This window comes from Oncorhynchus kisutch, linkage group LG9 (assembly GCF_002021735.2).
Source record: "Oncorhynchus kisutch isolate 150728-3 linkage group LG9, Okis_V2, whole genome shotgun sequence".
In the NCBI taxonomy this organism is placed as follows: Eukaryota; Metazoa; Chordata; class Actinopteri; order Salmoniformes; family Salmonidae; genus Oncorhynchus; species Oncorhynchus kisutch.
In genome coordinates, this window is record NC_034182.2 from 24,307,808 (window position 1) to 24,331,780 (window position 23,973).

General features: G+C 42.9%; 1 protein-coding gene and 1 non-coding gene across 4 annotated transcripts; both read right to left on the bottom strand.

Annotated features, from left to right (window-relative positions):
* Positions 1–150: 150 nt before the first annotated feature.
* Positions 151–19,270, bottom strand: LOC109896948 (shootin-1). 3 transcript variants are annotated; one of them, XM_031832211.1, is made up of 18 exons: positions 19,115–19,270; positions 18,001–18,192; positions 14,956–15,005; positions 14,720–14,780; positions 14,446–14,540; positions 13,991–14,171; positions 13,601–13,698; positions 13,428–13,509; positions 13,230–13,324; positions 11,419–11,565; positions 9,497–9,650; positions 9,154–9,295; positions 8,878–8,936; positions 2,936–3,033; positions 2,789–2,818; positions 2,633–2,686; positions 2,114–2,288; positions 151–1,644 (listed from the first exon to the last, which is right to left on the bottom strand). In XM_031832211.1, the coding sequence occupies exons 4-18, from the start codon at positions 14,727–14,729 to the stop codon at positions 1,493–1,495; spliced, it is 1,572 nt and encodes a 523-aa protein (XP_031688071.1). In that variant the 5' UTR covers positions 14,730–14,780; positions 14,956–15,005; positions 18,001–18,192; positions 19,115–19,270; the 3' UTR covers positions 151–1,492. The 3 variants fall into 3 exon arrangements, with proteins under 3 accessions (XP_031688071.1, XP_031688070.1, XP_020347005.1); XM_031832210.1 differs by having other exon boundaries at positions 18,001–18,196; positions 19,115–19,232; XM_020491416.2 differs by lacking the exons at positions 18,001–18,192; positions 19,115–19,270 and adding an exon at positions 15,919–16,399.
* Positions 19,271–19,701: 431 nt separating this feature from the next.
* Positions 19,702–19,784, bottom strand: trnal-cag (transfer RNA leucine (anticodon CAG)). The gene has a single exon. It is a non-coding gene; the product is annotated as a tRNA-Leu (tRNA).
* Between the last annotated feature and the right edge of the window lie 4,189 nt (positions 19,785–23,973).

The window sequence follows — 23,973 nt, forward strand, 5'->3', positions numbered from 1 at the left end:
GGGAGCTGCCTGCGCTCTGTAGTTTACAGCTAGAGCTGGAATAAACGATCAGAAATGAATGTGCTGCTATTACCTGCTGGTCTTCCAGGTATGCTGTAAATGGTTAAATAACAGTAGAATCTTAATAGTGAGACAGTGGTAGAAATATAGTAGAATTAATAAGCTACTTTATTTCTGTTGATTTCATCACACAGACACACAGAGAGAGAGAGACACACCTACACAGAAGGGAGTAGCAACATTATTTAAAAATCCTCCACCTTTGAGATTGAGTGGCAAAAAAACAATGAAAAATGTATGATGAAAGTGAAAGGCAGACCTTTCTAGTAAAGGAGCCAAATTAAATAAATATATAATGACGGAACAGCGTGCAGCAGAAACTAAAATGGTGTCAAAGTGTGAAAGTAATCCCATCCTTTTCAAATGCTTTTACCAAAGAGCAGGGGTGTGTGGAAGTGTGAACTCCAAAAAGCTGCCATCCATCCAGCCTCCATTTCAGACACTTTCAGAAGCTGGAGGACCTTTAAGATCACCTGAGTGCTCTTAGCTCGACAACACCTTGGCAACCCAAGTATATGAAGTGCCTAAATGGCAGCCGACACAATTCCTCTGTTGTGTGAGCTAATTAAGGCGCTAGGTCTCTAGCTACAAGGAGGTCCAGAGTGCAGAATGAGAGAAAAGGTAGCTGTCCACTCTTCAAAAGAAACAGTAGAAATTATTTGCTGGTGGTATGTGTATTTTTCATTCACTGGTACTGCATGTGTGCTTTCCATTTACAAATGGCAACTTCAAAGTGGAAATAATACAATATTTTATTCACATCATGCATGTGAATAAAATATTGTATTATTTCCACTTTGAAGTATTTTTTTTTTACACAGCTGAAGCATAGCAGGTATTAGAGTGAAGTGACCCCTACACAAAAAGAGACAAGTATTCAGAGCATCGGGACAATAATGCACCAAGAATTCCACGATAAGAGCATCAATGCAGAACCACATTCTCACTCTTTGCTTTTCTCGTTGCAACATTGAATGTGAATTGAGAGAAATTCATGGATGGGTTGTTTCTCACACCCAGCACAAGTAGAATATCTGTGTACATTCTTACTGCCACAGAAAGGTCTTTGCCATTGGCTTACTACCCTTAACCCAGTGTTTCTTGATCCTGGTCTTGGTGATCTAAATGGAATTGTTTTCCCTAGCACTGCACAGCAGTTTCAAGTCATAAACTCATCACCAAGCTTGGATTATTTCAATCAGGAGTGTGCTGCTATGGCAAAAACAGAAATGCGCTCCCCTTTGGGTCTCCAAAACCCAAAGATTAAGGTCAAGCCTTAACCCAAGCCACTCACATTTAAGTTACTATTATTATTATAGGCAAAGGTTCCACATATACATCAAATATGTGGACTGGCTGGGGGTACACAAGGAGAGGTTTGGGAAACACTGTGGTACAGTATCCCAAAACTAGTCATCCGTTTTCCCAACTTTCAGATGTTCTCCTGGCAGATGATCAGTTTTGATTCTCTGATATGGGAGTTCCTCTTCTCTCTGTTTTGCTGGAGCCTCCGGAGTACTGGGGTGCTGCCACTCTCTCCTGCCCAGGGAAGTGCTCCTGCTGCTGGACTGCCCGGCTGGGGGCCTGGGTGAAAGACATGGTATATAAGCAATTTTTTATCTAAAAAAAAATAAAACATCACTACGGCTGCGTTTAGAAAGGCAGCCCAATTTAGTTTTTTTTTCTTTTGATCGATCACATCTTTTTTAACATCAGATCTTTTTCAGATTTGATCCGATTGGTCACATGACCAAGTAGTGAAAATACAAATCTGAATTGGACTGCTTGTCTAAACGTAGCCTGGGTAGGCTAATGATGTGTCCTCCTGGTCCCTCGTTTGTTATCATCTGCATCAATCTTTCTCTTTAACCAACTTTGACCTAAAACCATTTCAAGCCATCTACGACCAGGCCAGTCCATCTTTTAATGTAGTACCATCAATTTAATGCCCGTGGACAAAACAATAACCAGAAAGGACACTCTAACCCTTAAAAACCCAAACTGACTGACTGTCCCCCAATCCCTAAAACAAAGGATGGAGATGCTACTGCACCTTGTATTTTGGTAGGGGTTATGGCAGTGGAGGGGGCAGAGCTGAGGGTGTCCTGTCCATCCGCCATGGCCCGTCTCCTTCTCTGTAGCACCATCTGTAGCTCTGCCTCCCCCACGTTTCGGCTGAACCTATTCCGTGACCATGCCCTCCTGTGGCCTTGGTGCTTTATGGTATCCTAGTAGAGGTAGTACAGTAGACAATCAGGATAGGTGAGGAGGAGGTTAAACCAATCAGGTCAAAGAAAATAATAATTCAAAAGTACAGTAAACCAATCAGGGTACATTATTAATCCCGTCGACCTATTAGACTCACTTCTCTTGTAGAATTGAAAATCCTTAATTTTTTGATTTTGTTGTTGTTGTTGTTGACATTCTTATCTAACCTTTATTTAACTGGGCAAGTCAGTTAAGAACAAATTCTTATTTATAATGACGGCCTACACCGGCCAAGCCCGGACGACACTGGGCCAATTGTGCGCTGCCCTATGGGACTCCCAATTCTTAACTGATCCCATCTTACCAGCATTCCTTTCAGCTCCAGCACGGCTGACTTTCTCTTCTCAATCCTCTGGTCCTGTGATTGAAAGATTCATTTATTAAAAGCATTTTAATATTAAATAAATCAATAGTCTTTTATAACAATTATTATAATGAGAAAGGTATCAAAAGTGCTCACCCTCCAGGCACAGTCATCTTCTGATCCGACCTGAAATAGGAGACAAAATGTCAGATGTCTCACCACTGCAATTGTAGATAGCATGATTGATTGACTGATTGGTTGATTGATGATTGATTGATTTATACATGCACTATCTAGCCCTACCTGTGGTCTCTGAGTGGGTCTCAGGACAATGCCTTTCTTTATCCTCTCCATCATCGCATCCACCGCTCGGGTCTTCATGTCCAAAGTAGGATCTGGCTCTGTTGGAGAAAGGGACACAACACAATGAATAGGCTACTTGAGCTGTGCTGTGTTGAACAATAGAACCAGGGTCTTAATTTCCCTCCTAAACCTGCCTTGAGTATCAAATCAAAATAAAATAAAATGTTATTGGTCACATGTGCCGAATACAACAGGTGTAGACTTTACAGTGAATTGCTTACACAGCAGTGCAGAGTTAAAAAGTAAGACAAATATTTGCTAAATAAAAAAGGAAATGGTAACACAATAAAAACAATAACGAGGCTATATGCAAGTAGTACCAGTACTGAGTCAATATGCAGGGGTACGAGGTAGTTGAGGTAATTGAGGTAATATAGTATGTACATGTGGGGAGAGGTAAAAGTGACTTGGCAATCAGGATATATTATAAACAGAGTAGCAGCCAAGTATGTGAAGTGTGAAAGTTTCTCTACATGTGAGTGTGTGTGGCGTCAATATGCATGTGGGTGTTCTGTGTGTTTGAGCATATGTAGTTTGTGTGTTGGAGTGTCAGTGTAGTATGTGTGAGTGGGTGCGTAGAGTCAGTGCAAGAGTCAGTGCAAAACCATTAAGATAAAGAAATATCTGTGGCGCAGCAGTCTACTGCACTGCATCGCAGTGTTGTGGTGTCACAACAGCCTTGGGTTCGATCCCAGGCAGTGTCACAACTGGCCGTGACCGGGAGTCCCATAGGGTGGGGCACAATTGGCCCACTGTAGTCCGAGTTAGGGGAGGGTTTAGCTGGGGGGGACTTTACTTCACTTAACTCATCGCGCTCTAGCAACTCCTTGTGGTGGGCCGGGTGCCTGCAGGCTGACTGCGGTCGTCAGATGAACGGTGTATCCTCTGACACATTGGTGTAGCTGGCTTTCGGCTTAAGTAAGCGGGTGTTAAAAAGCGCGGCTTTGCGGGTCATGTTTCGGAGGACGCATGACTCGAGCTTCGCCTCTCCCAAGCCCGTTTTTGGAGTTGGAGCGATGAGACAAGACTGTAATCACGAAATTGGGGAGAAAAAAAGGCTAAAAATGAAAACATTACAGAGGGGGTCAATGTAAATTGTGCGGGTAGCAATTTGATTAACTATTCAGCATTCTTATGGCTTGGGTGTAGAATCTGTTCTGGTGCCTTTTGGTCACAGACTTGGCACTCCGGTATCACTTGCTGTGTGGTAGCAGAAAGAACTCTCTATGACATTGGTGGCTGGAGTCCTTGACCATTTGTTTTACCATCCTCTGGTATAGAGGTCCTGGAAGGCAGAGAGTTTGGCCCCAGTGATGTACTGGGCCGACGCACTACCCTCTGTAGCGCCTTGCAGTCAGGTGCCGAGCAGTTGCCATACCAAGCAGTGATGCAACCAGTTAAGATGCTCTCAATGGTGCAGCTGAATAACTTTTTGAGGATCTGAGGGCCCATGACACATATTTTCAGCCTCCTGAGGAAGAAGAGTCGTTATTGTGCCCTCATCACAAATGTGTTGGTGTGTTTGGTCCATGATAGCTCCTTAGTGATGTGGACACCGAGGAACTTGAAGCTCTCGACCCACTCTACAGCCCCATCAATGTGAATGGGGCGTGTTCGGCCCTCCGTTTCCTGCAGTCCACGATAAGCTCCTTCGTCTTGCCCACATTGATAGAGAGGTTGTTGCCCTGGCACCACACTGCCAGGTCTCTGACCTCCTCCTTATAGGCTGTCTTATTGTCATCAGTGATCAGGCCTACCACCGTTGTGTTGTCGGCAAACTTAATGATGGTGTTGGAGTCGTGAGTGAACAGAGAGTACAGGATGGGACTGAGCACGCACCCCTGAGGGGTCCCCGTGTTGAGGGTCAGCATGGCGAATGTGTTGTTGCCTACCTTCACCACCTGGGGTCGGCCTGTCAGGAAGGATCCAGTTGCAGAGGGAGGTGTTCAGTGCCAGGGTCCTTAGCTTAGTGATGAGCTTGGTGGGTACTATGGTGTTGAATGCTGCACTGTAGTCAATGAACAGCATTCTCACGTAGGTGTTCCTTTTGTTCAGGTGGGAAAAGGCAGTGTGGAGTACAATAGAGGTTGCGTCATCTGTGGATCTGTTGGGACATTATGCAAATTGGAGTGGGTCCAGGCTTTCTGGAATGATGGTGTTGATGTGAGTCATGTCCAGCCTTTCAAAGCATTTCGTGGCTACATATGTGAGTGCTATGGGGAAGTAGTTATTTAGACAGGTTACCTTGGTGTTCTTAGGCACAGGGACAATGGTGGTTTGCTTGAAACATGCAGTTATTACAGACTGGATCAGAGAGAGGTTGAAAATATCAGTGAAGACACTAGCTGGTCAGCACATTCTCTGTGTATGGGTCTTGGTTATATATCTGGCCCTGCGACCTTGTGAATGTGATCCCTGCACAGCCGCATAGAGGTTCTAGATAATGTTTCTAACCTCTCTGGATTACAACCAAACGATGATCAGTGTACCATATTACGTATTGGATCGCATAAAAATACAACTTTTACATTATTGTGTAGTTTTTTTACCAATAAAATGGTCTGACGGTGAAGTGGACAGACTCGGTATTCATATCCCTAAAAAACTAAAGGAACTTACTACAACCAATTTTAACAGAAAGTTTAAGAAAGTTTAGTGCTTTCATAATAAAATGATTAATTATGAAAGCACTAAACCTCTCACTAAAAACATCAGTCATACATATCCAAGCTGTATCACAACTGTCTGTAATTGGGAGTCCCATAGGGCGGCGCACAATTGGCCCAGCGTTGTCCTGGTTCGGCCGGTGTTGGCCGTCATTGTAAATAAGAATTTGTTCTTAACTGACTTGCCAAGTTAAATAAACGTTAAAAATAAATAAATAATTAAAAATACAAAAATTATACTTAAACCTGAACTGGTTCTCCAGTAGAGTAAGCATTGCTCACCCCTTGTTCAAAAATGTCCTACTTTGCATTTATCCAGATTACAACCTCTCACTTTCAGTTAATTGAAAGTGGAACCGTTTTCAAAATGTCGCCCTTTCTAAAACAAGTCATACAAAGCTGGTTACAATTCCAGTTTCATCCTCCAGAAAAGACAGAACAAATATTACAACAAATAATATGGTTAAATTCAAATATAATAATTTATAAAACAATAAAACATGATTTATGAGAAAAAAAAGGAAATATCTTTGTAATGATATTATGAATAGGAAAGGTAGCCTAGTGTTTAGAGCATTGGGCTAGTAACCGGAAGGTTGCAAGTTCAAATCCCCGAGCTGACAAGGTACAAATCAGTCGTTCTACCCCTGAACAGGCGGTTAACCCACTGTTCCTAGGCCGTCATTGAAAATAAGAATTTGTTCTTAACTGGCTTGCCTGGTTAAATAAAGGTAAAATAAAACATTTTAAAACATGTGCAGTTAACAAACATATATGAAAATGTTTGCTCTATCCAAAATTACAACCAACTGATTGCAGCATTACCGCAAAAATGAGGCGGCAAGTGGACGGGGGAGAAGGTAGGGAACTTGTTTGTCTGCCCTTTATTAAAGACCAAAATTTGCCCCTTTTTTTATGTATCTAAAAACATATATGCCAGTTTTACTTGCAGACCAAAATGTTGACGGCGGTGCCATACAGGTTGCAAAATAGTTGGGAAGAGATTTTCAACTGTGCACGTGGTTTATGAACTAATACGCAAAACAACGCTTGATTGAAAATGTAGTTTTTCATTTTAAATTATTATACAAAATTCTTGCCACAAACAGAATGTTATGGGGCATACAACCAACTTAGCTCTGCAAATGTTGCTATGAAGAGACAGAATCAGTAGATATCTGGTCACAGGTTCAGGAATGGCTGAAAAATCAAATTATTTATCTAAAATCACCCAACAAATAGCACTCAACAATATAATCATATTTTTTGTAAAAACATGTATCTTTAACTTACAATCTGTAGATACTATGTGTTTACACAGGTTTGAAATTGATGTGAAACAAGAAAAATATGGAAATCTAAAGAGGCCGGTTTACGGAGATAGGTGGGATGGACTGTGAGTAGCTGAGTGGTGCGTTTTAAAAGCTCATGTTCTATAATAGTTAGGACTGAAAAAACAATGTATCATGAATAAGTACTATCTATATAGATGCAATGTACAGTATATAGAAATATCAAATTACTTTATCCTTGCTATGTAATGTCATGACTGTCCTGTGAGGATCCGAATGGGTCAGGTCAGACTGACGAGATTGTGACAGTAACCAGGCCTCTCTCTCTCCCACAGAGGGGAAATGGGGAGCTGCTGGATCGTCAACCGTTCACACTCGGTCGTAAATTACAAGAGAGGGAGACTCTCTCTATTGTTCTTTAGTATTAACCAAAGGAATGTCTTTGTTCACAGACAGTTTTGCCCGCCCAGAACAATATTTCTAACATAACAATGTGGGAAATGGTCAGTGGGGAACTATGGAAAACAGATGTCATATTGTTTTTCATTTTGTAATGTTATTACATTTTCATCCAATATGTTGTGAACACATATGAAAGTCATGAAGGTATTTGTGTTAATAAGATAGGAATGTGATTTTAGTTTTCTAATGAGATAATAGTTTTTGATATTCTTTGCACATTAAGTAGCCACGCCCCGAGTGCGGTCAGAGAGCTTGTCAGAATGACGGAACGCCCCTTTTTACTAAGAGTGCATAAAGGCTTGAAAGAGAATCAACCTTTAGACCAGGAAACTTGAGGTGGAGAGCTACATGTTTGGAATGGTTGAGTCTTTGAACCTCAACACGAGGTGAAGAAATGAACTCACCTTCCTTTGGACCAGAGAGACGAAGAGTGGCAGCTCATGTCCATCGTGGTCCGAATCCTGAATACCAACACGAGGAGGAAGAGTCGAGAAGCTCACCTCTAACAATCACTGGTACAGCTGATTAGCTGTCTTAAGGCAAATATCGAGAAAAGCTAATCTAAGTGAGACTATCCTACTACGTTCATCACCAATGGGAACCGTCGACATGCCTGGTTATCGTCCAGAGTGAACAACAGTAGGAAACGGGAAAGGGGAGGGGAGATCCCTTTTGGACAATCAGAGCCATATAGCTGGAACAACTTTCAGAGAAGGTTTGGTTCCGACCGAGATAAATGACGAACAAAGGCATTTCACACGTAAATACATTCATGATTTCTTATTCCAAACGGGCGGTGGTTCGTGTGCAAGATATATGATTCATGTGAAGACAGTCCTTGACTGTACAATAAGTGTCCTTTTTCTCTCTCTCCCCCCTCTCCATCTATGTTGTAACAAGCTGTCATATCTTGTCAGTCCACTAGGGACCTTTGTCTCATGTAAGTGTGTGTATGTATTCTGTGTTATTATTTAGTTAGCTAGTAAATAAATGATTAAACCAATTTGTGTAGTACTGAAAAATGCGCAAGTATGGGGTTTTTGCAGATCCAAGAAGGTTACGATCGTTCAGAATGAGTATTTGATAAGACGTAATGATTAATAAGATGGCTGTTTACTAACATTATAGGTAAAGACCTTATAGAGTTTAATTTGGAAGACGGTAACTCTCTAAACAACTTCTTCCGTGGTGCCCCAAATCTTAATTACTTAATTGTTACATGATTAATTTAATGGGGTAACAATTAAACATAGTTAGTGGATTAAATAAATAACAGTCGTCAGATTAATGAATGTAAAGTCACGACAGTAACTACTGCAACTACAAAAAACAAGTGCCATGTATGTAAAATGCGTGTAGAATGTACATGTAACAACAAAAGAAAAAGCTATATGAACAAAGTTTATTTTTGTCCTCCGAAGAGGGTGGAAATGCGTAATAATAACATGGTAAGAACACTCACTATTCTTATCAATGTTGTTGGCTGACTCCTTCCTCTTGTTGCGAAGGACGACTAACGGACTGAAGAGAGGAAGAAGAGAAAGTGTTGCAGAAGTTGTTTGTTTAATCAAATTAACTAAATTATATAACCAAATGTGCCTATGGGTATTACCATCACCTTGCTATGTAACAAAGGTCAACAAGTTTTCATTTTCAATGTAAGTTCAAGTTGTTTGAAACAGGATACCTCTACCAGCTAATATCGTGGTTATGTATTTATAGTATATAGAATACATACTCAACAGCAGTACTGGAGGACAGTGGGGGCAGGGGTGGTGGAGGAGGAGGAGGTAGTGGAGGAGGAAGTGCAGGGGTTGAGTTGTCCTTCTCTGAAACCAGGTCTTTCTCTGCATCTTTCAGCCTATCCTCAAGCTGTTTCACTAAAACAAAGAGAAAGTACCACCAACCACAAGTGTGTCATATTTGAATACCGTAAAATAGCATTTGTTTGAATATTGAAAATGGGGCAAAGAGAAATTCAACTTCAGACGGTTATAGTGTTTTTTTGTTTGTAATTATATATTTGAATTGTGCATCAGTGTCCTATGCTCCCTGTGACCAAACTTCATCTGTAAATGTACCTTCCCCCTGAAGATGGGTGACAGTGTTCTGAGCCTCCCTGAGCTGGGTGTCCATGGTCCTCCTCTCCTCCTCACTGCTCTCCAGTTGGCCTCTGACACATTGCAGCTCAGACAGAACACTGCTCTCTTCCAGAGCACACTCGGTCGGTTCCACCTTTGATAGTCATGTACAGCGACATGTATTTTTTTATTTTACCTTTATTTAACCAGGCAAGTCAGTTAAGAACAAATTCTTATTTTCAATGATGGCCTAGGAACAGTGGGTTAACTGCCTGTTCAGGGGCAGAACGACAGATTTGTACCTTGTCAGCTCAGGGATTTGAACTTGCAACCTTCCGGTTACTAGTCCAACACTCTAACCACTAGGCTACCCCACTAGGCTACCCCAGACTTACTGACTATTTTTGAGGTTTTGTTGTACTTTTACCCCTTTTTCTCCGCAATTGGTAGTTACAGTTTTGTCCCATCGCTGCAACTCCCCTACGGACTCGGGAGAGGTGAAAGTATGGTGGAAATTACAAGATTATGTTATAATGCTGTTATTGCATCAAATGGTTGTTTTATGCAACAGAATAAGCGGTTGTTAGAACGCTCATCTATGCGTGTTCTACTGAGGATGGGCCTCTGGAAGATTTACAATGTCTTTGAGGATACCGCATTCCAGAGCATGAGTTAATGTTTCTGTTCTATACGGTACCAGGGAGAGATGGCTCCAGTATGGAATTGGGGGGCCAGACACTGGTCTCTACACAATGAGTTCTCGTGTTTTTACAGCAGAGACTGTCTGCTGTGAATTATAAGTATCTTTCATACAAATCTAAACCTTGTGACCCATTCCATACATCTGTTGCGTGTCATATAGACTGAAGGAGGATGGACATTGCTATAAAATGCTGTGGCTCAAACCAGCTCTTTGAGTTCTCATTGATCACCTCCAGGGGTGATTACCAACCAGCTTCATTACTGCAGTAATTAAATAATGAAGTTTGATTGTTTTGAAGAAATCTTAAAAGTCGCTTCTTTTGATTACAATAATTCCACCACATAGGTCAAGAGCCATGCGTCCTCTGAAACACGACTCTGCCAAGCCGCACTGCTCGATTAACCTGGAAGCCAGCTGCACCAATTTGTCAGAGGAAACACTGTTTAGCTGGCAACTGAAGTCAGCTTGTAGGCGCCTGGCCCACCATAAGGAGTCGCTAGAGCGCAATGGCACAAGGAAATCCCACCCCTAACCCAGACAATGCTGGGCCAATAGTGCGCCACCTCATGGGTCTCCCAGTCACAGCCGGCTAGGATCGAACCCGAGTCTGTAGTGACGCCTCAAGCACTTTGATGCAGTGCCTTAGACCGCTGTGCCACTCGGGAGACCTAGACCTATACATTTAAATGCAACCTATTCAGATCCATTGCTCAGGCATTATACGCCAACAAATACACTGTAGTTTCTTTTTTTACCCCCTTTTTGTGATTACAATCTTGTCTCATCGCTGCAACCTCTCAACGGGCTTGGGAGAGGCAAAGGTCGAGTCATGCGTCCCCCGAAACATGGCTTAACCCGGAAGCCAGCCACATCAATGTGTCAGAGGAATCACCGTTCAACTGATGACTGAAGTCAGCCTGCGGGCGCAAGGAGTCGCTAGAGCGCAATGAGCCAAGTAAAGCCCCCCCCCGGCCAACCCCGGATGACTCTGGGCCAATTGTGCGCCGCCTTATGGGACTCACGGTCACGCCTGGTTGTGATCGAACCCCAGGCTGGAGTGACACTGCAACACTGCAATGCAGTGCCTTAGACCACTGTGCCACTCAGGAGGCCTAATATACTGTAGTTTCAAAGGGACTCGAACATTGTCTCTCTCTCACTCACTCACACATACACTCTCACTCACACACACACTCTCACTCACACACACACAATCTACCTGGTTTCGGTAGTAGCGTTGTATCTCCTGTAGGGTACTGCTGATGTGGGCCACCTGTTCCAGAGCATGTTGGAGCTGGAGACTGGTCTCTGAACTCTGCTGCAGCACCATGCTCTGTCTCTGGGTCTCCTTCTGCTTCACCAACACCTGCCAGTCAGTCAATCAATCCATCAATCATGAATCAATCAATTATCAATCATTCATTTGCTTTTTCATATTTTGTTTTGGATGTGCAAGAGTTATGACCAGCATACAGTCATCAGAGGTATGACTAGTGGAAAGGGGTGGTATGAAGTCAAATTAAATGAATATGGAATCCCATACAGAATGATGCCAAATTCCCTTCCAGCAGCATAGATAAAGCTGTAATGTGAAGCTCTAAATGGTCAAATGATGGTGAAACTAGGTTTAACAAAACCGTTACAGTCAGAGACAGTGAGTTTAGGAATTGAAAGTCCGTGAGTCACTTTCACTTTTGGCTCCCACGAGGTCGAACACAGTGAAAGTGTCGCGACAGCAGTCATCTGTGTGTTTGACTACACATCATCATTACAGTTAACAAAACAACCAGTCCCATATTTACTCCCAATTACCCTGGTGTAAGCACTCTAAAGTCCCTATAGCACAAGGCTACTTTCACACAGCTAGGGACCAAGTAGGGAGTGCTGTTTGACAAGGGAAAGGGGCTGCTGGTTTCCACACAATATGCACGCACACATGCACAGACACACACACACACACACACACACATGCTTAGCTAAGTTATTTCCTATTTGAGGCCCACATCATTATTATGCAGCACGACACATGCGGAGAGAGAAGACCTATGAATGGGGAGTGTGTTTTCAAAACATGTGAAAGTAGACAATTAGAGGCTTCATACACACACACGCACACACACACACACCATCAAACAAATAATGCTTCGCATTGCATTAAGAGTAAAGTGGGCTGAGTTGTGTGGTTGTCTCAGAACAGTAGGGGTCCTTTTCACAGGTAAGGATCCCTGCGAGGCGTCCCATTATGTGCATGTCTGGCAAATAGCGAACAGCGTACACAAAGGCGACAATTGCCAGCATTCAATGTAAAGTGTCAAGCTAAAGGCGGGGTTGTGTTTAAAGCTATAGTCCCCGTTCTCAAACTGCCGCCGTGATGGATGCTCATTATAAAGCGGGGGGGGGGGCTCTAAGAGGGAGACTACTTTTGTTGTCCTCCTAGACGCCCGTAAAAAAATAGAAGGAAAAGATAGCCACCTTTGTTTACAACAGGGCCAGCTGGGGAAACGTGAGCTGTGTGTGTGTGTGTGTGTGTGTGTGTGTGTGTGTGTGTGTGTGTGTGTGTGTGTGTGTGTGTGTGTGTGTGTGTGTGTGTGTGTGTGTGTGTGTGTGTGTGTGTGTGTGTGTGTGTGTGTGTGTGTGTGTGTGTGTGTTTACAAAGTGACCAGCCTGCCTGTGTCCCTTCCTTCTCACACCTCTTTGTATTTGTTTGGCTAATTTGTCCTCTTTAATGAATACAGAATGAATGGGTGTATCTACCCCGCGCACCCCACAATATGCCCCCTGTCTGAATGAGGAAGTGAGGAAGTAGCCCTGCCCTCCCTCTGTCCAATGCTCCTCCATTCACTAGGACTGCCCCCGGGGCCCTGGTTGAGGCCACTGCTGCTCCTTGTCTTCCTATGGCATGCCACCTATAGGAGTGTGAGATGGGTGCACACTCGCACGCACACACACACTGAGAAAACAGAAACACATACGCATGTACACAAAACGCACAGAAATGAAATACACAAACCGAAACACAGGGTTGTGTACCTGGTGAGCGAAGACCTCGGCGTGCTGTCTGAGACCCTGTTCCAGGTCCAGTTTCTGACTGATCTCTGTGAACTCCTCTGTCACTAGCTGGGATACTACGGACCCACATACACATAAAACATTGAATGTGACTTTGGTATGAGGTGAATGGAGCGTATATCATGAGGAACACTGATATGTGTCTGAGTGGGGTCTCACCTCTCTTCATCTTATTCATGTTCTTGTTCTGCTTGGACAGTTTCTTCAGTATGGCCTCTTTCTCCCCAATCTCTAGGGCCAACTGAGTGGCACATGTAGAAGAGTGGGAAACAATAAATACTTACAAAGTTTTACACACACACACACACACACACACACACACTGCTATCTACCTGTTCTTCGAGCTGGCTCTGCTCTCTCTTCAGTGAATCGACCTGCTCACACAACTGCATCTTCTCCCCCAGCAGCTGTTCCACTGAGGCCTGCAGCTCTGACCATGATGGAGTGAAAGAGAGGGTGGGTGGGGGAGAGAGAGCGAGAAAGGGGGAGAGAGAGGAGGAGAAGGAGAGAGAAAGTGAAATGTGAGAGAGGAAGATAAGCAGGTATCTTATATCTCTTTACATTTTCTTGGTCGGTCGGGTAAAAGTACAAAAAACAATCCTCTCAAATCTCAATTCTATTGCCTTGTCATACTGGTATCTCTCACTCATGTTCATACATTATACAGTATGTGTTCGGGATGGTAGTTGTTGTGTATGGTGGATCTCAGAATGTCTCTATACCTCTGATCTGTGCCTGTCCTTGCAGCACAGCCTCCTCACCGCTGTCCCCATCGGGGTTGGGGTCGACCCCCTGGTCAGACTCCAGGTCAAAGCTCATGGTGGCCATGTATTCAGGAAGCTTAGGGAGGAGTGGCAGCAGAGCTTGGCTCCTCCTCTTCAGAACCTTGTTCTCTTTTGTCACCTTTGTGTTCAAGGAGAAAGATATCTGTTAAGAGCAGTGTTATTTATTCCACAGGGCGTGCAGGCTTTTGTTCCCGCCTAGTAGTGATTCAACTTATGAACTAATCATTGAGCCCTTAATCATTAGCTGACTTGTCTGTGTTAGTACTGGGCTGGCACAAAACTTGCACACCCAAGTGGGACACTGATTGGTTCAGTGGATAACATCACTGAGACATTCTTTGGAGTTCCAACGCTGTCGCATGACGAACTACAGTAACCACAATACACCCCACCTTGACAGCGAGGGCCTCTGCACTCTCCCTGCAGGAGCGTTCAATCTGGAACTGCATCTCTAGAACATCCATCTCCTTCAACAGCTGAGAGGATACTGAGGAGAGAGGGGGAGAGAGACAATGGGAGTGTGGAGAGAGAGAGAGAGAAAGCTGGTATTAGGCTGCTGGATGAATAGACTCCTACAATGTGTGCGCATTTATTCTCATTACGGAAGCTTCATTGGAAAGCTGAGCTCCCACCATGTAATCAAGGATGTTGACTGGTGCAGCTCACCTTCCTCCATCTCAGACAGCTTCTGACTGGCCTCATCCCTCTGCTTTTCCAGAATCTCACACTACAGGACAGATCAAACAAACAGACACATGAACAGAGAAATCAGTCACATCTTACTTATTTTTTATTGCATAAGAAAGTAAATAAACAATGTGCTTGGAGTTATTAGTATAAGATCTTGGGGGAGGGGGTTCAATAGAGGAACACTGGGGCATCACAGATGCTATTGAAGATACCTGAATATCTCCTTCATCTTCAGAGGAGCAACTGCTTTCTCCACTCGAAGCTGAGAAAATTTAGAAAAGTTATTACAGTTATTACAGCTCTGAATCATGAATAAGTGGTCCATAAATGAGGAAGAACGACATTCGAAATCAAATGAGTCAGGTTTTCACTACAGATGTTGGATCTTAATTTGAGCCAGTTTGCTACAGCAGTAAAAATAATTCTGCAGCAACAGGAAATGTGAATTATTATGTAGATTAAAATGAATGGACATTTTAGTATGGCATGATGCAGTTTTCATATGGGAAAATCAAGTCTGAAATTTCAAAGTGGGAAATGACAAACGTCAGAAGCCTTTTTAAACCTCAAATACACTACAAGTTTAACATCTCCTGCATTGCAGGAAAGTTCTCCTGCAAAGGGTGATCAAATTAAGATTTTTTAAACTTCTGCAGTACTTTACAGGCCCTAAAAGAGGAAGCTCCACCTTCTGTGAGAATTACAGGAAGAGATTCCGGAAGTCTCACTTGAACAGGGATCTGAACCATGCCTTTCCCATAACCACCCAGGATTATAACTAATGGAAGCATTATTAACACATATCCTACCAAAAAGGTTAACATGCTACTTTTATGCAAAACATTGAAATGGAACATAGGCTATACAGTAGTTTATGGGACTGGCCTGCGCATTAGCCATATATAGTACCTGCAATAATGGGTAGGCTTTGTCGTCATCAAGCAAAGCTTTACACGAGGTTAGGGACACAGAAATATTTCCATAATTCACATGAAATATCAGATAGTCACTTAAGTATTTGTCTAAATAAGTCCATTATACCTTTCTCACTTCCACATTCATTTACCCTCAAGTGCAGACCTAATTTCAAACAACAAACGCTGTAAGTAAGGTATGGAATTTGGACCAGTTGATATACCAGTTTAATAATACCCCTGAATCGTTGACAGTCTCACCTGCAGCAGTGCTGTTTTCACCTTGGAACGACATGATTACCCAGCTAGCCTCCGGTTCTTTCGCCTCTGGTTCTATTGCCTGTGGTTCTATAGTCTTTGGTTCTATAGCATATGGCTCTATAGCCTCTGGTTCTAGCATAAGGTTCTATAGTCTCTGGTTCTATAGCTTCTGGTTCTATAGCTTATGGCTCTATAGCCTCTGGTTCTATAGCTTATGGCTCTATAGTCACTGGTTCTAGCCTCTGGTTCTCTGACTCCCTGACAACAGTCTCCTTGTTCTGTTCTGACTCAGGATCTTACTCCGACTTTGACCAGCACACACATTCCCACAAACACTCACACCCCCAGTGTGTAGAAAAAGGGAACCGAAAGTCTTGACTTGAAGTGATACAAGACGGGGAGTTGTTCACACATACTCATACCAGTAGTGAAAAAACTATAATTGTGCATATTTTAGTAATTTAGCACAGGGTTTCCCAAACTCCGTCCGGGAGCCCCCCTCCTGAATGTAAGTTTTTGTTTTTTTCCCTAGCGCTACGCAACTGATTCAAATAACCAACTCATCATCAAGCTTTGATTATTTGAATCACCTTTGTAGTATTAGGGCAAAAACCAGACCAAGAAACCCTTATTTAGCAGACACTCTTATCCAAAGCGACTTAAAGTGGTGAGTGCATCCATTTTTCCCCCCTCTTCTGGTTCCCCATGAGGGTCAAACCCACAACCTCAGTGTTGTGAGGACCATGCTCTACCAACTGAGCCACACAGGTCCACATTTTAAGGTTAGGACCACTACATTGAATTCTTCAATCCTTACATTGTCATCGATGACATCTCTGCATGTCCTTAAAAGATCACCTTTTTCTTCCACTAAACACCTGAAGTATCCCCAGCCTCAGTAAGAAATTGTGCACTCCAGTTGACATCTCTAACGGGGATACTGTCTTTGTAAATCTACAGTAAAATCAAAGTGTGTATGTCAGGAGAAACCATTCCTGGTATCTTCATATTACAGTAGAGGAACATATTGTGTGCGAACCAAATGGCACCTTATTCCCTATGTAGTGCACTACTTTTGAACTTGGCCCATTGGGCTTTGGTCAAAAGTAGTCCACTAGATATGGGATAGGGTGCTATTTGGGACACAACCCTTGACCTCTGTTTGCAGTCTTAACAGAGATCTGCCATTAAAAACTTTAAAAAATCATCCTGGAAATGACATGACATAGATTGGGAAGAAGAACCCTCAATTATTCACACACACACACACACACACACACACACACGCACACACACACACACACACACACACACACACACACACACAACCAATTACTCAGACTATTCTCCCCCATGTTATTTATTCATAATCCCTAGAGTGGATATTGTTGTTTTTAGCAGCACACAACTTCACAGGGACCAGGCCTATATCTGGTAAGGGCAGAGACCTCAGTTCCAGCCCTGATGTTCGGATTAATAATAAAACAACGTGTAATAAATACCAGCATTGTGAAGGGAAAGACTGAATTCAGCAACAATCAACCCAAAAAGAACAGTACTGACTGTCATACTTTTCAGCAGTAGAATGATTTTCCAGTACTGATAGACTGACCCATGGCGCTACTTTAAAACTGGTTGGATGGTCTCATTCGTCATCCTGAGAGATTGGGTGTGGTGGGACGCTGCAGCACTTAGCCTATGTTCTCTCCGGGAGAGTTTTTATTGTGAGGTTTTTGTGAGAATGGATTGCAGCGGCTTGGGTAGCGTAGCTACATTGCAACCAAACGTCATTGTGAACGTCATTACTTTGCAAACAGACCCACAATAACCATGGCACAAATATAACACAAAACTAGAGGGAGTGGGACACACCCATAGGCTACCGTTGAAAAAACAATATGACTATCTATGAAACAACTCGTGCTTTTGATTTATCAAACATGCATTTACCTAATTTCTTACACAATAAACCATTGTGAATGTGCCAAAATGTTTTTTTTAACACATAGGTTTCTAGATCAATAACAAACATTTATGGTTTTGATAAATGTGATTTTGATCAGGATGCGATCTGTCTGTCACCGTGGATACGTGGCCCCCAGGCTTGTAGATCTGTCTGTCACCGTGGATACGTGGCCCCAGGCTTGTAGATCTGTCTGTCACCGTGGATACGTGGCCCCCAGGCTTGTAGATCTGTCTGTCACCGTGGATGCGTGGCCCCAGGCTTGTAGATCTGTCTGTCACCGTGGATACGTGGCCCCCAGGCTTGTAGATCTGTCTGTCACGGTGGATACGTGACACTTTGTTACATCAATTACAGAAGGGTGATAAAGGTGAAATTGTCACATAATATCATGGCTGTCTGTTGGCATTAGCAGGGGACATTATCCCAGGGAAAGACATGTGGAGCACTACTGGGCGCATAAACAAATATGTGGAACAAATAGGTGGAGAGAGCGTAGTGAGGTGTAGGCCTGACCTTAGTTGACCTGCTAGTTATTAAAAACTGTTATTTGTTTTTCCTGAATCACTAATGAGTGGGTAACATTTAACACAAAGGCTAGCACTGTTGAATATAGTCACAAAGTCACTATTAGCCCCCCCCCCCCCCCATATACACATTGTCAATCGAAAGAATCTGACCCATTCACCGTTCTTTTTCGCTCCTATTTGTACGTTTTGTAATCGTTGTAAAGACTGATTCCATGCATTAGAGCATTACCTTGTGACACATTCGATTCATTCTTTTAAAGCCATAACCATCATGGAATTCATTGAATAAAATGTTGTCGCTTTGGATGGATCACAAGGTATCCACATCGGGGGAAATTGTGAGGAAAATATTTTGATAAAATATGTGGTTCTACATGGTTCTACACCTTTGTGGTTGATAAAAGGCATGCCATTATAACAATTGTTAGAGGTTGTCCATGGCCAATTTCTAGAAGTTCCATAAAATTGTTTAGTTTTACAATTAGGCTGTTCGACCAACTCATCTAATATTTTTGCATACGAAATAAGACTATTTACATTGATACATATACATGTTGTTGCTGTTTTCAGATGTGTTTTGTTAGATGTATAACTATTTATTTATACATCTTTGTTTATTGAAACATGAAGAATATATATGAAAATACTTTTTTACATCAATATGTTCAAATAAACGATTTATGAGATTAATAACTATACAAACATTTATTCAGACAGTGCAACGATCGTCTTCGTGAGAAAGAGAGGAGGACCAAAGCGAAGCGTGGTAAGTGTTCATGATGATTTTTAATAGAAACGAACTCAACACTGAAATACAAAACAATAAACGATGTGAACTAAACGAAAACCGAAACAGTACGGTGTGGCCAACACACTCACACGGAAACAAACACCCACCAACCAAAAGTGAAACCTAGGCTACCTAGGTATGATTCTCAATCAGAGACAACTAACGACATCTGCCTCTGATTGAGAACCATACTAGGCCGAACACAAAAACCAACATAGAAAAACAAACATAGACTGCCCACCCCAACTCACGCCCTGCCCATACTAAAACAAAGAATAAAATAACAGAACTATGGTCAGAACGTGACAGACAGCCTGGTGAAGATATTAGCCTACACCAATTATGAATTCATTATCATTCTGAACTTGATTGATTTCTCATCTTTACGTTGATTATGTAACACGAATAAATGTTGCGCAATGAAACGAATAGAGGTTAAGAAATACGAGAAATTAGCTTTATCATTCTATCTCTTTTCTCAGAATTTGCGCAAAAGTAGTTGTCAGAAGTGGGATTCGAACCCACGCCTCCAGGGGAGACTGCGACCTGAACGCAGCGCCTTAGACCGCTCGGCCATCCTGACACACTGAGATATTCAAAATGTTGCAAATATGATTGCTTTTGATCAGCACGTATTTTAATACACTGGGTTTGTTCATCCTTTTGAGAGTCTGAACATTGGCATTATATCATCAAAACATATATTTGCGACTGTCTCTGCTAGAAATGTTTACGTTGGGAATCAACACTGGGGTCTATCTGGCGATTTCAGAACCGACTTCAATGGAATGAGATATGTTACTACTGGACTAGACTACAAAAGTGCTAGGATGGATAATTCTTTAGTTAATAATATAAATGAACTCATTTTCATGTTCTATTGTTATTATAGGCCAACATTTTCTATTTTTAATAACAGGCCTACCATGTCTTGTTTTTGACTTCACCATTTGGATGCCATATGGACTCAACATCAGGGGTGAGAAGTTGCATTGTTGGAGAAATGAACTTGTGAACTGTTTGTTTATTATCTCCATCATGTCTTGTCTGGGCCAGCTAGCCTTAAAGGGATAGTTCAGCGATTTTACATCCATCCTCACTTGATGTATTCAGACTCCTCACAACAAAACAACTTATTTGTTATCCTCAAATCTCTCCATTACTCAATCATCTGGGATCCTAACCCGGCCCTGCCCATAGATTTACCACTAATATCAACGTGGTGTTATACATGTCTATTTACAAGCACAGATGTGATGCATCTTATGCCCAAGAGTGAGAGAGACAGAGAGAGAGAGTACGAGAGATATAGATGGAGGGATGAACAGGGGGTGGGAGATGGCAGGAGGGAGAGAGAGGGATATAGATGAAGAGAAAGAAAGAGAGAAAGAAAGAGAGAAAGAGAGAGAGAAAGAGAGAGAGCGAGATGGGGATAGAGGTAGAGTGAGAGAGAGAAAGGGATATAGAGAAATAAAAAAATTGAGAGAGAGAGGGGAAAATAGAGGAAGAGTGTGTGTGTGTGTGAGAGAGAGAGAGAGAGAGAGAGGGAAATAGAGGAAGAGTGTGTGTGTGTGAGAGAGAGAGAGAGAGAGAGAGAGAGAGAGAGAGGGAAATAGAGGAAGAGTGTGTGTGTGTGAGAGAGAGAGAGAGAGAGAGAGAGAGGGAAATAGAGGAAGAGTGTGTGTGTGTGTGTGAGAGAGAGAGAGGGAGAGAGAGAGGGAGAGAGAGAGAGAGACAGAGAGAGAGAGACAGAGAGACAGAGGGATGGGGGCAGTACGGTGCAGCCACAGAGGCAGCAGAATCTGTGTGTTGATAGTCTGTGGTGATAATACAGAACTCACTGGGTGTAGGGGATAACGATCTGATACCTTGTGCCGATTGAGGACACACACACTCCACCCAGCATCTGGCATCTGTGTGTGTGTGTGTGTGTGTGTGTGTGATTACAAGTTGTTGTTTCTTGCTTTGTATGGAGGCAGCAGGCTATGGATGGACTAGGGCACAAGGCGAGCATCTGGTGGTGCCAACTGCAGCTGGCTGGCTTATCATAGTCATGATACTAGGACTAATACCCCAGATAGCTACGGGTTCGTTTGGGAAGAGTACATCAATGTACAGTATACAATGCATTCGGAAAGTATTCAGACCCCTTCCCCTTTCCCACATTTTGTTACGTTACGTTTTTTTTCATCAATCTTTTTGCAAAAGATAAAAACAGAAATACCTTATTTACATAAATATTCAGACCCTTTGCTATGAGACTCAAAATTGAGCTCAGGTGCAACCTGCTTCTATTGATCATCCTTGAGATGTTTCTATAACATGATTGGAGTTCACCTGTGGTAAATTCAATTAATTGGACATGATTTGGAAAGGCACACACCTATCTATTTAAGGTCCCACAGTTGACAGTGCATGTCAGCGCAAAAACCTAGCCATGAGGTTGAAGGAATTGTCCATAGAGCTCCGAGACAGGATTGTGCCGAGGCCCAGATCTGGGGAAGGGTACCAAAACATTTCTGCAGCATTAAAGATCCCCAAGAACACAGTGGCTTTCATCATTCTTAAATGGAAGACGTTTTGAACCACCAAGACACTTCCTAGAGCTGGCCAACCGGCCAAACTGAGTAATCAGGGGAGAAGAACCTTGGTCAGGGAAGTGACCAAGAACCCGATGTTCACTCTGACAGAGCTCCAGAGTTCCTCTGTGGAGATGAGAGAACCTTCTAAAAGGACAACCATTCCTGCAGCATTCCAAAAGGCACAAGACAACCCGCTCGGAGTTTGCCAAAAGGTACATAAAGGACACTCAGACCATGAGAAACAAGATTCTCTGGTCTGATGAAAACAAGATTGAACTCTTTGGCTTGAATGCCAAGCGACATGTCTGGAGGAAACCTGGCAGCATCACTAAGGTGAAGCATGGTGGTGGCAGCATCATGCTGTGGGAATGTTATTCAGTGGCAGGGACTGGGAGACTAGTTACGGTCGAGGGAAAGATAAACGGAGCAAAGGACAGAGAGATCCTTGATGAAAACCTGCTCCAGAGCGCTCAGGACCTCCGGCTAGAGCGAAGGTTCACCTTCCAACAGGACAACGACCCTAAGCACACATCCAAGAACGCAGGAGTGGCTTCATGGCAAGTCTCTGAATGTCCTTGAGTGGCCCAGCCAGAGCCTGAACTTGAACCCACATCGAACATCTCTGGAGAGACCTGAAAATAGCTCTGGAGCAATGTCCAACCCGACAGAGCTTGAGAGGATCTGCAGAAAAGAATGGGAAAACTCCCCAAAACAGGTGTGCAAGGCTTGTCGCGTAAAACCCAAGAAGACTCGAGGCTGTAATCGCTGCCAAAGTGATTCAGTTGAGTAAAGGGTCTGAATACTTATGTTAATGTGATATTTCCTTTTTTTGGAGGGGGGGGGGGTGCAGATTGATGAGGGGGGTCTGAACGTAACAAAATGTTGAATAAGTCAAGGCGTCTGAATACTTCCCGAATGCACTGTAATACGTAGCACTCACTCACTTTCTGTCAGTTAGTTTATATATTATATTTATATATTATTTGTCTGTTGACAAGTAATCATTAACACATACACACACACATGTGGACATGAATGAACACACAAACACACACACAGTCACACACAAATACACACACTTCACTTCACCTGCCATGCCTTGCCTTGATCCGCCCTGCCTCTCTCTCACAGTGATGACAGTCTGATAGGATTATCCAGATTTTGGCAGGACCACAGCTGCAGATGACTGAGAAGCTACCCTGCAGAAGTCACCCAAAGGTCAATGGGGTCACGACCCCCCCCAGGGCAGACAGGACACAAGACAACTGGCAGGGGTAAGGAGAGGAGGAGGGGGGAGAGTGGCTTGGAGGAGGAGAGGAGGGGATGGCTCAGTTAGAGCTAAAGATAGAGCATGGATGAACAAGGATGAGAAGAAGTGAATGGGAGGATGATACGATATAACATCTTTTATGCCTGATGGTACTGGGAGGTACAGTAGAGAGCGAGGGAGGGAGAGAGGGAGATAGGAAAGAAAATGAGGGGAGAGAGGGAAGAGAAAAAGGGGGGAGAGAGTGAAAGGGAGGGAGGGAGAGAGGAAAGAGAAAGAGAGTGATAGAGAGAGAGAGCGAGAGCGAGAGAGAGAGAGAGAGAGAGAGAGAGAGAGAGAGAGAGAGAAAGAGATTGATAGAGAGAAGAAAAAAACGTAGCCTTGCTATTGAGAAGAAGAAGACAGGCTATGTGCACAATGCCCACAAAATGAGGTGGAAACTGAGCTGCACTTCCTAACCTCCTGACAAATGTATGACCCTATTAGAGACACAGATTTCCCTCAGATTACACAGACCCAGAAAGAATTTGAGAAAAAAAACAAATCCAATTTGATGGACTTGCATTTTTATTTTTTTAACCTTTATTTAACCAGGTAGGCCAGTTGAAAACAATTGACATTTCCAACTGCGACCTGGCCAAGATAAAGCAAAGCAATGGGCCAAAAACAACAACACAGAGTTACACATGGGATAAACAAACGTACAGTCAATAACACAATAGAAAAATCAATATACAGTGTGTGCAAATGTAGAAAGGCAATAAATAGGCCATAGTGGCGAAATAATTACTATTTAGCATTAACACTGCAGTGATAGATGTGTAGATGATGATGTGCAAGTTTTTTTATGTTTTTATTTCACCTTTATTTAACCAGATAGGCCAGTTGAGAATAAGTTCTCATTTACAACTGTGACCAGCCAA

Bases quoted from the DNA above. Each gene is read 5' to 3' on its own strand.
- LOC109896948 (XM_020491416.2), bottom strand. From the start codon at position 16,057: ATGCTAGAACCAGAGGCTATAGAGCCATATGCTATAGAACCAAAGACT. The intron at 14,172-14,445 runs GTGGGGTGTATT...TTGAACACAAAG, and splicing joins CAGAGGCCCTCGCTGTCAAG to GTGACAAAAGAGAACAAGGT. The intron at 2,687-2,788 runs GTGAGCACTTTT...TTTCAATCACAG, and splicing joins AAGATGACTGTGCCTGGAGG to GACCAGAGGATTGAGAAGAG.